Source organism: Pristiophorus japonicus, chromosome 19 (genome assembly GCF_044704955.1).
Source record: "Pristiophorus japonicus isolate sPriJap1 chromosome 19, sPriJap1.hap1, whole genome shotgun sequence".
NCBI classification, from domain to species: Eukaryota; Metazoa; Chordata; class Chondrichthyes; family Pristiophoridae; genus Pristiophorus; species Pristiophorus japonicus.
In genome coordinates, this window is record NC_091995.1 from 77,064,893 (window position 1) to 77,082,075 (window position 17,183).

Sequence of the window (17,183 nt, forward strand, 5' to 3'; positions counted from 1 at the left end):
GCCTTCACCATTTGGGAGCTTCACATCAAAGCTAAAAGCCCCTCGTTGTAGTCGTCTGGTAATAAAATCGCTATTAAATTGTTTTTTTTAGCAGAATTAACAAAGTAGATTTATTTTTTGAAATATTGGGCTTGATCTTGCTGGAAAAATAATGGCGTGTTAACAACGGATGGCGTTTGTAATCGGCAAATCAGCCAGCAAATTCAGGGGGTTGAGAGATACGCCGTGAGACCTGAATCTCCAGAACTGGCTGCTCGATTTACGCTGCTCCGCAGTTTACTTTGCACAAACAGCATCTCGCCGTTAGTAATAGAACATTTTGATTTGCACCTTAATTGCCCGTTGAACTCGCCACAGCAAGTTAAGGCTGGTAACTAACAGCGTAAGTACCTTTTTAATGCTGTGATAATTGTTAATGCAACGCCAAGCAACCTCTCTAGCCCAAAAATTGAGCAACTTAAACTGTGGCGTCTCGTTTCTTCAGGTGGTAAATTGTGATTTTTAAAAATGTCAAATCTAAATTTGTTTTCTTACTTTTCCTTTGTCACTTTTCTCTCAATCCAATCTTTTTTCCCTTTAATTTATTTTTCTGTACCTGATTGGACTCTCATTCACCCTACTTCTCAGTCATCTGTTGCTTTCTTAATCCTTAAATCTCATTGGGCCCGCTGCTCACTGATCTCAGATACCCTGCTGCCTCATTATCAGCTCGCACTTGCAGCAAATTATGACCAATGTTTCCTTAGGGGAAAAAAAATTGCCGTGCGGGGTCCCTTTAAATTTGCCATGTCATGTCCCTTTAAATTTGCCTTGCAGTATCTTTCAAAGCTTGTGAGCGGCCTGCGCGGGAACTCCTGATTGATGCACGGCCGCACGCACCTTCGGGGGAACATTGGTTATGACGCAAAAATATTTTTGAGCTGAAGGGTGTAGAAAATGGGGGGACGCTTCGAGATGCCTCACTCCAGCAAGAACCGGCCCTATATTCCTGTCCTGATCCCCTCAGTGCTCAGTGCAGCCTCGCCCTTTGTGTGACAGCATGCTAAGTTCAACTGAAATGAATTGAAAAGGATTTTGGACACAAAAGGAATTTTCACATTCTGCTTCGTGCCGTGGAATGAACAGCAACCAATTGTGACGAGAGAGCAACTATTTTCACCACCTCCACTCGGGCCATTGGCAATCGGTGGTCGGCATGCACTTATGCATTGCTGATGAGCCGAGTGCTGGCAAAAGTTAAAGGGAATGTAGCCCAGCAGGACTGCCCTGGCACGGAAGGTTGGCATTGCACTGCAGAGTTCTATTTAACATTTCCAGCGGGATTGCAAATGAATGAGAAGCTCTTTAAACTTCCCACAATACGTAGCCGCTAAATGACTAGCTGTCCTGTTTCAAGCTGTCCGATCCCACGGCGACTCTGCTCATTTCAAGAGTTCTTGAAGCATGCTGGAAGAGAGAATACTTCTGCAAGAATTGTGTGGTTTTGGATAGAAAAGCGAAATTAAAAGGGAATTTTTTTTTTTAAAGTACATTGGCTAAATAGTCACTTGATGTTACTGTGCTCTCAGTTTTAAAACTCCTTGCCAGAGACAATCTGTGGAATTCTCTACCCCTGAGAGCTGCGGAGGTTAGGTCATTGAATATATTGAAGGTGGAGATAGACAGATTTTTGAACGATAAGGGAGTCGAGGGTTATGGGAAGCAGGCGGGGAAGTAGAGTTGAGGCTAAGATCGGATCAGCCTTGATCTTATTAAATGGCGGAGCAGGCTCAAGGGGCCAAATGGCCGATTCCTGCTCCTATTTCTTATGTTCTTATGATAGCATGTGCAAAATAAGGATCTTTAGGAAAAGGCCTGTTCCATTCCCACACCTACCTATCCAAACTGGTCCCTCAGTCCCCTTGTTACGCAGAAATGCTTCCAAATTATTCACTAACTTGCTTACACAATCTGCTGGTAACTTGCTCAACAGCTCTGTTACCCCTTTTGAGTGGAAGAGTTCAGCCTGACTCTCCTCCTTACTCCTAACTTCCTTGTTTTAACTTGTCCCCGTTAGAACCCTTCACAACAGAACAGTTCTGTTGATTTATATTCTTCATGAACATAATATCGGATTAAGTTACAATTCAATACAATACACTTCCCCTTTTTAAAAAAAAAACTGAAATATAAATAGCTCTGCTTTGTATTTCCTGCATTATCAGCATCGGACAGTGAAAGGCCCTGTTCATCCTGGATAGCCTTGATCCCCAAGTAAAGCTAGATTTGTGTTACTATAAAGCCTCTTTTTAAAAAAAACACACAATAATATAAACACAAGCTGAAGAAGTGACCAGGATAGTTGTTTCGCTAACGATACATTTAATTGAAAACAAAAGAGCATCTTAAGACACAGGAGTAAGCAACAAAACAAATGGAACTCTTTTGAAATTTAGACTCATGACTGACCGTTTTAGAAATTGCCTGACTACCCAGTCAAAACTGGACCTCCAGGCCATCATTTTTCGTCGGCAAACCTCTCAAACCCGCGACCTCTACCACCTAGAAGGACAAGGGCAGCAGGTGCATGGGAACACCACCACCTCCAAGTTCTCCTCCACGTCACACACCATCCCGACTTGGAAATATATCGGCAGTTCCTTCATCGTCACCGGGTCAAAATCCTGGAACTCCCTCCTTAACACCACTGTGGGAGCACCTTCACCACACGGACTGCAGCGGTTCAAGAAGGTGGCTCACCACCACCTTCTCAAGGGCGATTAGGGATGGGCAATAAAGGCTGGGATCGCCAATGATGCCCACATCCCAGGAACGAATCACAATCAGACTGGTGGCAATTCTGAGGAGGATTAGTGGCGTGTGTGATTTGCGCACACTTTATTGTCCAACTCTCTCAATATAAAAACAATATCCCAACATTGCCGGAGGTGGGGAGGGAGGCGGGGGAATAGAAAGGAAACTTAATTGCTGTGGATGGGTGGCATCGACCAGTAAATGTTGTGTCCTGTGGAACCTATTTATTATCCATTCTCATTCAATGTCAAAGTTGTTGCTATTTTTTTAGATTTCATACTTTAACAGTGCATGTAATAATGCAGCCTTCTGCATTACTAACTTATTAAGTAATGTGAAATGAATCCTGTGAACACTTGGGGTTGGATTTTGGGCTTTGATGTTTTTGGGGCGATAATGGCGGCGGGGCAGGAAGGTTAGCGCCCAGGAATAGTTTGCGCCTCAGTCAGTAACATTGGGCAGCTGGGCCCTGGGTCAGGGGGCGTAGCGCTAAGGGAGGCGTTGTACACCTCTCTTGGGCGCTAGCATGGGAAACTCCCGAGATAAATAGCCGGGCCGGGAGCGCTCCGAGAGGATCTAAACCCCACAAAAACATTCCCAAGATGTTTCCCAGGCCACCACAACTCAAAAAAAAAATTAAAAGAAAAAAAACAAGCACCACTTACCATAGGAGTATATTACTCACCTCTTCGCCGATGGGATTGTGGGACCACCCAGATTTCCCAGGCAGTCACTGCGGGGTGCACTTCGGGGCATACGGGTCGGGCAAGAATCAGAGCTTGCACACTGCCGCCGCTCCGGGGTGACAAACGGAGCGGACAAGACCTGAAAATTCACCCCTCTCTATAGCCTTTTGTTTTACTATGCGATGTTTCAGTGTCCTGTACATAACTCAGTGGATGGTGTTCTTGCTTTAAGTGTGAGCTGCTTAGCCCTGCCCTGGCTTCTCTTGTCCCCTCCTCTCCACAAGGATGGCTCCCTTGGCGCAGAGCTCCAGTAGCTCCAGGCGGTTGCTCTTCGTGTATGAGCCTGGGCGTTGAATGCTGATGCTACTCAATCATGTGTGGGGATTTAACGCCAGAGATTGTGTGACTGCCCTCATCCAGGGCGTCCACATAACAGCTGTTGTGGGGAAAAAGGGTTACTGGTTAGCAGTTCTCCCCGGCCATGGGAAGCTAAGACTATCTGTGGAGCCCCCTCAGCACCTGTCTCGGCTGAGGTGGAAACTCCACCGATTCTGGAACAGACAGACCCGGTCTGTGTAGCACAATGCCACACACAGGCAATCCATAGCCCATTATCCACTGGTGTACTGGCCTGGCCTTTTCTCAATGTCCCTACTGTTATTTCCACCTGTGTTCTCTATTGTTTATTTGCTGTTGTCATTGATTCCTCTATTTTACAGTGTTGTTCTTCTCTTTCCTATTCCATCTGCCATCTTAATTGTATATTAACTTTTTAATCTTTTTAAAGCTCCTGTGGCTTTCTGCCGACCATTTTGTTCTGCGAGCCTGCTTGTGGAGTTTGCTGGTATTTAACCCTTTGATTTCCGAATGGCTTTGGTTTTTAAAATGTGGACCTTTTTTTTTGCTTTTAGCGAACATCAAAGGCGACCATGGTAGTAAATTGATGAGGAACTGGGGAAATACATTCAAACAATTTTTTAATTGCCTCTCCCTTGTGCATTTGGCTTGATGGCCTGCTGTACAAAGATGCTAATCTGTGCCCATTGTTGCCCATGTAGTGAGCCCACAGGCCCAGTCTGGCTCATGGGGTGTTGCCCAGCTCAGGCAACATACACTGAGAAAAGGCGGAGACGTTCAACCAAGGTGGGCTTGACCTTGCAGTTTCTTCGTACAGTTTGTCATTGGTGAAGACCTGCAAACCTCGTACAGTTTGTCATTGGTGAAGACCTCTCTGTTGTCTTGTCCATTGAATTGCCCGAGGGCGGGGGTGAGATATTTTCTTTTTCAGTCTTCAAAGGGTTAAAATACAGTGTGTTTTTAAGCGGGCTCTACTGCAAAATGCAATGATATTTTATCTGGTCAATCCAATATCAGCCATGTGGTTAAATACTGAGCGTGCGGTGAATTGACTGGATATTTACTGGTGTCACACAGAGACTTCGGCGGAGCCTTCTCTGCAAGCCACGCAGATGAAGCTGAAGCGGGCGAGGCTGGCTGACGATCTGAACGAGAAGATTGCACAGCGCCCCGGTCCCATGGAGTTGGTGGAGAAGAACATCCTGCCCGTGGACTCCAGCGTCAAAGAGGCCATCATAGGTAAACATGGACCCGCTGCTTTAATAAATGTGCTGTATCTGTCGGGTGCTCCGCAAGGCGGCGGTGCAACACGGGGATGTCCCTTATTTTATTTGTCCACCCACTCTCCAGTTGTCATCCATGTACACTAGGTGGGACCATGCCAGGGTAGATAGTTTATCTGGTGGGACCATGCCAGGGTAGATAGTTTATCTGGTGGGACCATGCCAGGGTAGATAGTTTATCTGGTGGGACCATGCCAGGGTAGATAGTTTATCTGGTGGGACCATGCCAGGGTAGATAGTTTATCTGGTGGGACCATGCCAGGGTAGATAGTTTATCTGGTGGGACCATGCCAGGGTAGATAGTTTATCTGGTGGGACCATGCCAGGGTAGATAGTTTATCTGGTGGGACCATGCCAGGGTAGATAGTTTATCTGGTGGGACCATGCCAGGGTAGATAGTTTATCTGGTGGGACCATGCCAGGGTAGATAGTTTATCTGGTAGGGCCCTGCAGGGTAGATGGTTTATGTGGTGGGACTACACCAGGGTAGATGGTTTATCTGGTGGGACTACACCAGGGTAGATGGTTTATCTGGTGGGACTACACCAGGGTAGATACTTTATGTGGTGGGATCACATCAGGGTAGATAGTTTATCTGGTGGCACCACACCAGGGTAGATACTATATCAGGTGGGACTACGCCAGGGTAGATGCTTTATCTGACCAACCATGGGGCATCACAGCCTTCCGTTCCAAATGTGTAAAAATGCCGCTCTCTGACCACTTATGGGATAATGATTGGGAGCAGGAATCTGCCTGTTTTGCTGGATTCCCCCCTTCCCCCAGTCCAGCGATAGTGAAGTCAATTGTTGCGCTCCAGTTGTTGTGCCAGCTAAAATCAGCTAACTAAATGCAGAGCGGCTATCAAACTGGGACCCTCTAATCTGAATGGACAAGCATCATAGTGCTCCCTGATTATATGCATAGAGACATCGGGGACTTATGGATAGGACAGTTTTAAGTGAAAATCCACGTGCTGGGTCTAAAACTAAAAATATATATATATTCTAGGACCCAGTGTGATGATAAGATCCCTCATCAAGTCTGAGGCTTACATTTATTTACTTTTTCCGCCCCTCCACAACTCCTACCTCCTGAGAAATGTCGATGATTCCTGGGAACTTTCGGGCACCTCACCAAATTGCCCATTATTCATGTGTGAAATTTGAGGGAAAGACATTCTCCCCATGGAGACCAAGCCCAGTTCCACACACGAACACTGCCAGAGCCGGGGTTGCTTGACAGGAACATAGGAACAGGAGGAGGCCATTCAGCCCCTCCAGCCTGTTAGATCATGGCTGATCAGAATCTTAACTCCATCAACCCGTCATGGTTCTGTAACCCTTAATACCCTCGCCCAACAAAAACCTATCACTCTCGTTTTTGAAATTTGCAGTTGGCCCCCGGCCTCAACAGCTTTTTGGGGAGAGAATTCCAGATCCCAGTACCCTTTGTGTGAAGAAGTCCTTCATGACATCACCCCTGAACTGAAAGCAGTCAGGAATGAGAACCTCAGCTGATTTCGCCCCCCCCCCCCATGCCTTTCCCCATGCTAATCAGGGCCCTGCGGGTAATTCTGTTGCCTCTATCAACTGCCCAGTCTTAAGATCAGCTAACTCAGGACAGACTAGGGATCCTCACTGTAATGAAAAAACTTAACAAAAAGCAATAAAATATCTGGCCTGCTGTGGTCCATCTGGCATCATGTCTGCATTCAAGCTGCTTGAGTTTCACCTTTTTTTGCACTCAGCTACTACATGTGAGTTTTACTCTGTGCTTTCTGTCAACTTAGAACATCGTCCATGTTATACCACCCTTCGAACAATATGTCTTGTAGATTGGTCGCACTTTCTCTTTGTACTGCACCAATAACCACTTACCATCAGCTGTCTCAACAGGTGAATTGTTCCACACATTGCTCTTGGTAATCCCGTGTTGTCGTTATTTGCCTGTGTGATTTGTGGGAGGGGGAGTGACCGTGATCACTTGGTAACTTGCACCTATGAAGTAAAATGACAATTAGCCTCTAGGTGAAATAAGCTAATGCACTACAATCTAGAGATGGTGGTTATGGGGGAAGACTACATTGAGGTAAATAGGATATTACATGGTATAGGTGAATAAATATTACTTCAATATCAGAGTAGGGAGACCAGGAGACATAAATTGATTTTAAAAAATTAGTTACTGGGAAGGAGTTCCGAGGGTGAAGTTGTATGGAGTAATGTGCGAGACCAGGTATTGAGACAGATACATTTGGGGCATTCAAATGTAGCTGGATGTTATAATGAGAGAGTTAAGCTTGTATTAACACTTAAATCAGGATGTCTATATAGAAGGTACTGAATCTCCTGTCAGTCCAAACTATTGACAAAATACCATAAAATTGCAGGACCTGTGTCTTACATCATTGTCAAATGGCAGTGGAAAACGCTGGTTAGACCACACCTGGAGTACTGGGAGCAGTTCAGGGCACCACACCTTAGGAAGAATATTTTGACCTTGGGGAAAGTACAGCGTAGATTTACGAGAATGATACCTGGACTCCAAAGGTTAATTAACATTGCGAGATTACACAAACTAGGATTGTATTCTCTAGAATTGAAACAGTTATGGAGTGATTTGATCAAAGTTTTCAGGATATGAAGGGGAATTGGTCGGATAGATAAAGCTATTTCCGCTGGTTGGGGATTCTAGGACTAGGGGCCAAAAAAATTAGAGCCAGACCTTTCAGGAATGAAGTTAGGAAACACTTATACACACAAAGGGTGGTAGAAGTTTGAACCTCTCTTCCGCCAACAATTAATGCTAGATCAATTGTTAACTGTAAATCTAATATTGATAGATTTTTGCTAACCAAAAGTATTGAGGGATATGGGGCAAAGGCAGGTATATGGAGATAGGTTGCAGATCAGCCATGATCTCATTGAATGGCGGAACAAGCTCGAGGGGCTGAATGGCCTCGTCCTGTACTTCCATCAGAGGAAATGTAGAGAATTGGCTGGCGAACAGAAAGCAGAGAGTCGGGATAAATGGGTCCTTTTCCGGTTGGAAATCAGTGGTTAGTGGTGTGCCACAGGGATCAGTGCTAGGACCACAACTGTTTACAATATGCTTGGATGACCTAGAAGAGGGGACAGAGTGTAGTGCAACAAAATTTGCAGATGACACTAAGATTAGTGGGAAAGCGGGTTGTGTAGAGGACTCAGAGAGGCTGCAAGGAGATTTAGATAGGTTAAGCGAATGGGCTAAGGTTTGGCAAATGGAATACAATGTCGGAAAGTGTGAGGTCATCCACCTTGAGGGGGAAAAAAAACAGTAAAAGGGAATATTATTTGAATGTGGAGAAATTACAACATGCTGCGGTGCAGAGGGACCTGGGGGTCCTTGTGCATGAAACTCAAAAGGTTAGTTTGCAGGTGCAGCAGGTAATCAGAAAGGCGAATGGAATGTTGGTCTTCATTGCGAGAGGGATGGAGTACAAAAGCAGGGAGGTCTTGCTGCAACTGTATAAGGTATTGGTAAGGCCGCACCTGGAGTACTGCGTGCAGTTTTGGTCACCTTACTTAAGGAAGGATATACTAGCTTTGGAGGGGGTACAGAGACGATTCACTAGGCTGATTCCGGAGATGAGGGGGTTACCTTATGATGATAGATTGAGTGGACTGGGTCTTTACTCTTTGGAGTTCAGAAGGATGAGGGGTGATCTTATAGAAACATTTAAAATAATGAAAGGGATAGACAAGATAGAGGCAGAGAGGTTGTTTCCACTTGTGGGGGAGACTAGAACTAGGGGGCACAGCCTCAAAATACGGAGGAGCCAATTTAAAACCGAGTTGAGAAAGAATTTCTTCTCCCAGAGGGTTGTGAATCTGTGGAATTCTCTGCCCAAGGAAGCAGTTGAGGCTAGCTCATTGAATGTTTTCAAGTTAAAGATAGATAGATTTTTAACCAATAAGGGAATTAAGGGTTACGGGGAGAGGGCGGGTAAGTGGAGCTGAGTCCACGACCAGATCAGCCATGATCTTATTGAATGGCGGAGCAGGCTCGAGGGGCTAGATGGCCTACTCCTGTTCCTAATTCTTATGTTCTTATGTTCCTGTGTTCCAATGAAACATAGATCCACAGTGGGAAGAAAATATTACACAATATCAGATACCTCCCAGTGAGTTGAAGTTTTGCAATCTAGGGTTTAATGAGCAATTGTAAACCACATGAATTTTGTTTAATTTGTGACTCTGCGCTTTTGTTTGGATTTCTGCTTCCTAATTTACTGAGCCGTTTGTTATTGATGTGCACAATGCTCTGTGCTCTTCAGAACTGAGCTGCAGACTGACTGTGTGGTACCTACCCGAGGACGGGAGCATCCAGCCTATGGCCCCGCTAAACCTGGGCAAACTGAGCTCAAAGCTCAGACACTTCAGTCCTATTTGCACTTATATCTCCTCTTTGAATTTTGTGGGCCGAGAGGATTTTAGCACCACTGCCTCCTTGATGGGTAAATCCTAAATCAGAACCCCAAGATCTGATAGTATCCGCAACTTGAGATACAGGTATATACAAATTAATGGAATCGTGGAGTTAAACTTTATGTGTGACTACTTGTATTTCTGGCTCCCTCTACTCCACTCTGTATTTTTGACATACAGAAGCACTGCCTCATCTAGTACACATTATGTATTGATTTAAAAATACAGTGTGCATCACGCCCGTGCGTGATATGATAATCACACTCTGCATATTTGAATCTGGAGAACATAGGAACGGGAGGAGGCCATTCAGCCCCTCGAGCATGTTCCGTCATTCAATGAGATCATGGCTGATCTGTGACCTAACTCCATATACTTGTCTTGCCCCATAAACCTCAATACCTTTGCTTAACAAATATTTATCAATCTCAGATTTAAAACTAACAGTTGCTGTTTGTTGGAGAGATCTAAAATTCTACCACCTTTTGTGTGTAGAAGTGTTTCCTAACTTCACTCCTGAAAGGTCTGGCTCTAATGTTTAGACTATGCCCCCTAGTCCTAGACTCCCCAACCAGCAGAAATAGTTTCTCTCTATCTACCCTATCAGTTTCCTTTTAATATCTTGAAAACTTCGAACAAATCACCCCTTAACCTTCCAAATTCCAGAGAATACATCCCTAGTTTATGTAATCCCTCCTTGTAATTTAACTCTTGACGCCCGGTATCATTCTGGTAAACCTCCAAGGCCAATATATCCTTCCTAAGGTGTGGTGTCAGGAACTGCTCACAGTGCTCCAGGTGTGGTCTAACCAAGATTTTGTACAGCTGCAGCATAATTTCTACCCACTTGTATTCTAGTCTTCCAGACATAAAGGCCAGCATTTCATTAACCTTTTTGATGATTTTCTGTACCTGTCCATAACATTTTAATGATCCGTGTACCTGGACCCCCAAGTCTCTTTGGACCTCCACTGATTTTAGCTTTTCACTATTTAGAAAGTACCCTGTTCTGTCCTTTTTAGGTCCAAAGTGGATGACCTCATATTTGCCTACATTGAAATCTATCTGACTCAATTTGTGCATTCGCTTAATCTATTAATATTTCTTGTTAATTTAATGCTTCCATCTACACTGTAAATAGTGCCGCCTATCTTGGTGTCATTGGCAAATTTGGATATATGACTATCCCATCATCTGAGTCGTTAATAAAAACGGTGAATAATTGAGGCCCCAACACAGATCCCTGTGGGACGCCACTAGTCACACCCTGCCAATCAGAGTACCTACCCATTGTCCCTACTCCTGTCTTCTGCTGCTCAGCCAATCTCCTAACCAGGTCAATAATTTGTCTTCTATTCCATGAGCTTCATGAGGACTTTATCAAATGCCTTCTGGAAGTCCATATAAATAACATCCATAGAAAATCCCCAGTCCACTACTTTAGTTACCTCTTCAAAAAAAAATTCAATCAGGTTTTGTCAGGCATAACCCAGGCATAAGTCCATGCTGGCTGGCTCTCATAGCTGAAAATGTTCAAAGTGTTCAGTCACCCTATCCTTAATTATAGACTCCAGTAATTTCCGACAACAGATGATAGCCTAAATGGTCTATAATTCTCTGGTTTCCCTCTCGCACCTTTCTTAAATAGCAAAGTGAAATGTGCAATTTTCCAATCTAAAGGGATGGTTCCCAAATCGAGAGAAATTTGAAGGTTATAGTCAGGGCAGTGTTCTCACCTACTTTCTTAAAAACTCTGGGATGGAAACCACAGGATCTGGGGATTTGTCACTTTAATGCCATTATTTTTTCATTACTGTTATTTTGCTTACACTAATTTTGGTGAGTTCCCGTCCCTGATTCAATATTAGTTTCCTTCGGATGTCCAGCGTGCTATCCTCTTCCTCTACTGTAAATACCGACGCAAAGTAATTATTCAGCATGTCCGCCATTCCCTTATTTTCATTTACAATATCATTGTTACCAGTTTTCAAGGGGCTCACATTGCTCCTGACCAGAAGTTGTACATCATCTGGCATGAGGGACTTGAGTTATGTGGAGAGATTAGAGAAACTGGGGTTTGTTCTCCTTGGAGCAGGGAAAGGTTAAGTGGCGATTTGATAGAGGTGTTGAAAATTATGAGGGGTTTCAATAGAGTAGATAGGGAGAACCTGTTTCCACTGGCTGAAGGGTCGGTAACCAAAGGACACAGATTTATGGTAATTGGCAAATGAACCAGTGGGGAGATTAATTTTTTTTTTACACAGTGAGCTATGATGACCTGGAATGCACTGCCTGAAAGGGTGGTGGAAGCTAATTCGATAATAATTTTCAATAGGGAATTGGATATATAATTGAAAAGGAAAGCATTTTTATGGGGAAAGAGCGGGGAGTGGGACTAATTGGGTTCTTTCAAAGTGCCGGCACAGGCACGATAGATCGAATAGCTGCCTTTTGTGTTGTATGATCTAACCCCCTTAGTGTTACGATGACCTGTCGCTAATCTTAGAGTGGGAGCGTTCTCCTGCACCGACCGCAGGAATGTTCTCCCCTTTGCCGTGACGGTTTAAATAAAAACCAAAAAGAAACTCTGCACGACAAAGAGATTTAAAAAATATATCTTTTATTACCCAAAAAATATTCTCATCTGAGTTCAGGTCGCATTTAAAAGGTTCTTTTTAATAGTTTTAAATCGTGTAACGTGGCAAACATAGGGCTGGATTTTCGGTTTCGAAAGTTACCAGCCGGGAATAGATTGCGCTCCCGTGAGGAATTTTCGCCATCTGGGCCCTGCGCAAAGGGAGGCATTGCACTACTTTCCCGCCGCAAAAATGGGAACCTCGCGAACTACACTGCTGGGCCGGGAGCGCTTTGAGGGGGCCTTGGGGGGAGTGGGGTGGGGGGGGACTCTCAAAAACATTGCCCACGCCACCACAACACAAATCGCTAAAAAAAAATATAAAATAATAAACACTCGCACTTACCTTTTCTGCACTTTACCTACCTCACCACCGCCGGCATGGCTAGACCACTCTGGTTTACCTGGCGGTCATCGCGAGGTGTGGGTCGGGAGCGAGTCACTCACACCGGCGTCGCTCCGAGTGGCGTTGTACACCCGGCACGGCTCTTCCTGGCCATGCTGCTCAGTGCTGCCGCAAAACCTGACCCGACGGGGCGCAGGAGACCTCGCCGCCCCAGTTCACGCCGCTCTGGGGCGAGACCCGGAGTGCAAAGGTCCCGAAAATCCAGCCCATAGAATCATACAGCGCAGGAGGAAGCCATTCGGCCCGTCGTGCCTGTGCCTGCTCTTTGTAAGAGCGATCCAATTAGTCCCGCTCCCCCGACCTCCCATTTTGTTACATGACACTTACAGAAATATTAATTTCTTGAATAAATTGTAAATTGTAGGCATCATAAAGATTAATATTATTTCCTTCCAACGTTCTGCTTTGTAATTATGTGTTGCTGTGTTTTACTAATGTTAGGCTGACCTACTGGATGTCAAGTGGTGGATTTAATACAGAACATTTAGCGACATTGCTCCCTACTGCTGACAGGAAATAAAATAAATAAATCTATCTCTTCAGCCAGTGTTGTCATTCTGAGCTGCTTACTTGATGCCGAAGAGTTCATACTGACAGAGACATTCTTAATTAGCTGCAGGTTGATGCCTGAATTGTCCTGTCGGGATGTGCTGGCACAGAATGGTGGGATGATCTCATTGTTGCAACCCATTGTGCTGGGACACCCGGCCTCCCACAGTGCTATATTTAACACAAACAAACAATCCCGGTCTGAATTGGATTCAGGTCAGATGTTAATTCACTCATGCTTAAAGCAGAAAACAGCTCCAAGTATAATGCCTGTGTGTATGTGTGTGTGTGTGTATGTGTTGCGTGATTCTGTTTATAAACCTATTCGAACCAATAGCGTCTGTTTGTCAAAAGATTGTAAGTTTGAGGATGTGAGTGGAGCAGTGGGTTGGACGTTTTGTCTTTACTGGCCACACACCATGGAGCTCCGCTGGCCACCAATAAAGCTTAAGTGAGTGTTCGCCTTAACTTGCAACCGTCTCGAGCTGCCCATGCCAACTGCTCTTGGTGGCATCTCGCCACCACTGAGGAAGGAGTGCCGTCCTTTCCAAAATTCCAGGCCCACAAAATTCAAATGGTGGAAAGGCACCAAGTTCAGCTGAGTATAAGGAGCGTTATTGTGCAGACAGCTGTGCTGTCCTAGACTTTGGAATGCTCCCATTGCAGCAGGTGCCGAAATAGGCAAGGCTCCGTCCCCTAGCACTGAGCACCCTTCACCTCCGTCAGCACCAACATTCACAAAGTATGTCTTGGCAGAGTTTATTTTTGCTCTTTACATAATAACCTAGGCACTGGCAGATGATGCATCTCCCCAACATACCCGTGCGAAAGATTTAAGTTGAGAGAGGATGTGAAATATTCTACGATCGACCTTGCAGTTTAGTAATGTTTAGTGGGAGTCGAGAGTATTTTCGGTTGTTCGGGCTGTCGAGTCACGCTTTTCATGAGCACGGCTGGTTTTTTTTTGATTTTTGAAGATTCTGGGTTTCAGATGGAGAAGGAGTGTAACCGTGGTGTTTGATTGAACATGTCCGCACTCCCCGGCAGTTTGTTGGAGGATGTTGTCTTGTGTTTTTGGCCGGTTGGAGAGGATGATCGAAGAAGTTGGATGGTTGGTAGTTAACGGCCAACTCCAGATAGTGCAGAGAGGGTTGCTCACTGGCATCTTGCCTGGCGTCAGGTTTTAGCCTATCACTGTCCCTACTCAATAGCTGGACAATTTAAACAACAGCGGCTGATGAGCAGCTTTGAGGGAGCAGTGTTGTTGTATTTTTATCTCTGGATCCAGTCATTTTTGGTGGCCATTTTGTTGGTGGCCTATTGTAGTTGTTCGGAATGATTCGCTTAGTGGGCAGGGATCTTGTAAATGGCAGCAACTCAATGTTAAAACACTTGTCCTTGTTTTCAAATCCCTCTCTGGCCTCGCCCCACCCGATCTCTGTAACCTTCTCCAGCCAGACAGCCCTCGGAGATCTCCACATTCCTCCAATCCTGGCCTCTTGCAAATCCCCGATTTTCTTCGCTCCAGCATCGGTGGCCTTGCCTTCAGAAGTCCTAATATCTCCTTACAAAAGCAAAATCTGAGATATAATCAGAAAATGCTTCCTAGCAGGCCGCCTCTGGCGCGAGAAACAGAGTTAACCGTGAATGTATTTAAGGCAGAGATAGACAGATTTTTGAACGAGAAAGGAGTAAAGGGTTATGGGGAGCGGGCGGGGAAGTGGAGCTGAGTCTATGATCAGATCAGCCATGATCTTATTGAATGGCGGAGCAGGCTCGAGGGGTCAAATGGCCTACTCCTGCTCCTATTTCTTATGTTCTTGTGTAACCTTTCAGGTCGATGACCTTTTGGCAGAACAGTTCTGACTTGCTGAGTATTTCCAGCATTTACTGTTTTTATTTCTAACGTCTCCTTGTGTGTGGCTCGGTGTCAAATTTTGTTTGGTAACACTCCTGTGAAGCACTCTGGGATGTTTTCCTACATTAAAGATGCTATATAAATGGAAGTTGTTGTTGTGAAGCATGTTACATGGTTGACAGCGACGAATGAGGTGGAAATTTCAAGCATTACATAAAAGCAGAAGAAAATCCAATTGAGCTTGTTTTCATCGGAACTGGCGAAACAGCCACTAATTGTAGAATGAGGGGAAATTCATGAAATATTTATTGGCTGTGACAGTCTCGGATCAGAAAGTCTTTTGTACACTGGTATTCTTTCTGGGTGGCATTCAAAAATGTGTTGGGACATTGCTGACCTTTGAGGTGTTGTATGTTGTGTTTTTCACTTCATTTGATTTCATTGAAACATATAAAATTGTTGGCGGGCTTGACAAAGTAGATGCTGAAAGGTTGTTTTCCCTGGCTGGAGAGTCTAGATCTCGGTGACACAGTCTCAGGATAAGGGGACGGCCATTTCGGACTGGGATGAGGGGGAATTTCTTGACTCAGAGGGTGGTGAATCTTTGGAATTCTCTGCCCCAGAGGGCTGTGGATGCTCAGCATTTGAGTATATCTAAGGCTGAGATCGGTAGATATTTGGACTCCAGGAGAACCGGGACATGGGTATTGGGCAGGAAAGTGGAGTTGAGGTCGAAGATCAGCCATGATATTGGGCCTACTCTTGCTCCTATTTCTTATTTTAGTGCGACCTTAGATAGAAAGCCAGCATTCCCCAGTCCCTTTTTGGTGATTAAGCCTTGACATCATGTTTTTTTTGCCTGTCCCAGGCTGGATGGGTGGGGAGGGGAGGTAGGAGGTCATGATGCCATCAATTTTGTGTGTTGGGAGTGTGCACTTTCCATGCAATGAGATGCAGGTCTCTGCCAGTGGGGAAGCCAGAGGATTTTCCGTGCAGAGAGAAGGACAATCCGTTGCCCTGGGTTACTCTTCTGTTTGTCCTAAGTGTAGTGGAGCTGCATTGGGCAGATACCGGGGCATAGATGGTGCACTAAGATGGTGCGGACAGACTAAGGGAATCATCATCATCATCATCATAGGCAGTCCCTTGGAATCAAGGAAGACTTGCTTCCACTCTAAAAAGAGGTTCTTAGGTGGCTGAACAGTTCAATATGAGAGCCACAGTCCCTGTCAGAGGTAGGACAGACAATGGTTGAGGGAAGGGGTGGGTGGGACTGGTTTGCCGCACGCTTTTTCCGCTGCCTGCGCTTGATTTCTGCATGCTCTTGACGACGAGACTCGAGATGCTCAGCGCCCTCCCGGATGCACTTCCTCCACTTAGGGCGGTCTTTGGCCAGGGACTCCCAGGTGTCGGTGGGGATGTTGCACTTTATCAGGGAGGCTTTGAGGGTGTCCTTGAAACGCTTCCTCTGCCCACCTTTGGCTCATTTGCTAACTAAGTTTCCCCAGCTCAGGGAAACCGAATCATTAAAGGGAGTTAGTTAAAGCTTTGACACTTTGTGATGCCTGAAGCAAAATGTAACAAATGTAGGGAATTGTTGGATTATACTTTAAGCCACTTTGACTGGGATGGGTTAAATCAGGGGGGTTTTTATTGCGTGGCCAAGCACTTGTTTGTTTTTCTTGGGTAGCATAGATTGGACTGAGAGCTGCCCTCCAACGGCTGTGAAGACAGTTTGGTATTGGTAGATATTTTTTCAGTTCTGTCTGGTTTTTGATACAACCCTGAAGAAACTGGTATCGTCTCTCCTCCCAGTTGCTAATGCACGCCGTTGCCGTTTTTCTCTCTCAGAAAACCACGTGCCGTACTCTGCGTTGGCAGACAACTCGTCGTTCGACGAAGACAGCAGTGATGCCCTTTCACCAGAGCAGCCAGGGAGCCAGGAGTCGCTCGGGTCACTGCCATCCCCGACAGAAGCAAGATCCGTTGATCAGCATCACCCATTCCCCACCTCCCCAACCCAGGTATGGGCCGGGCCTTTCACTTTCAAGCAACCTCCTGAATTTGTTTTTCATGTTGAAAATCATCTTTGCAGGTCATCTTTGGCTTCAGTCGCTGCCTCCTGGTAAATTTTCCGTCCCTTCTTC

General features: G+C 45.3%; 1 protein-coding gene across 7 annotated transcripts in view; it reads left to right on the plus strand.

Moving 5' to 3' along the window:
* Nucleotides 1-17,183, plus strand: part of LOC139229971 (myocardin-related transcription factor A-like) — a 240,402-nt gene that overhangs the window by 193,515 nt on the left and 29,704 nt on the right. For all 7 annotated transcript variants that reach the window (XM_070861664.1, XM_070861663.1, XM_070861659.1 and 4 more), the window contains 2 exons: nucleotides 4,914-5,075; nucleotides 16,888-17,060. In XM_070861664.1, the coding sequence (XP_070717765.1) occupies nucleotides 4,914-5,075; nucleotides 16,888-17,060 (335 nt within the window). The remainder of the gene's footprint in view (nucleotides 1-4,913; nucleotides 5,076-16,887; nucleotides 17,061-17,183) is intronic.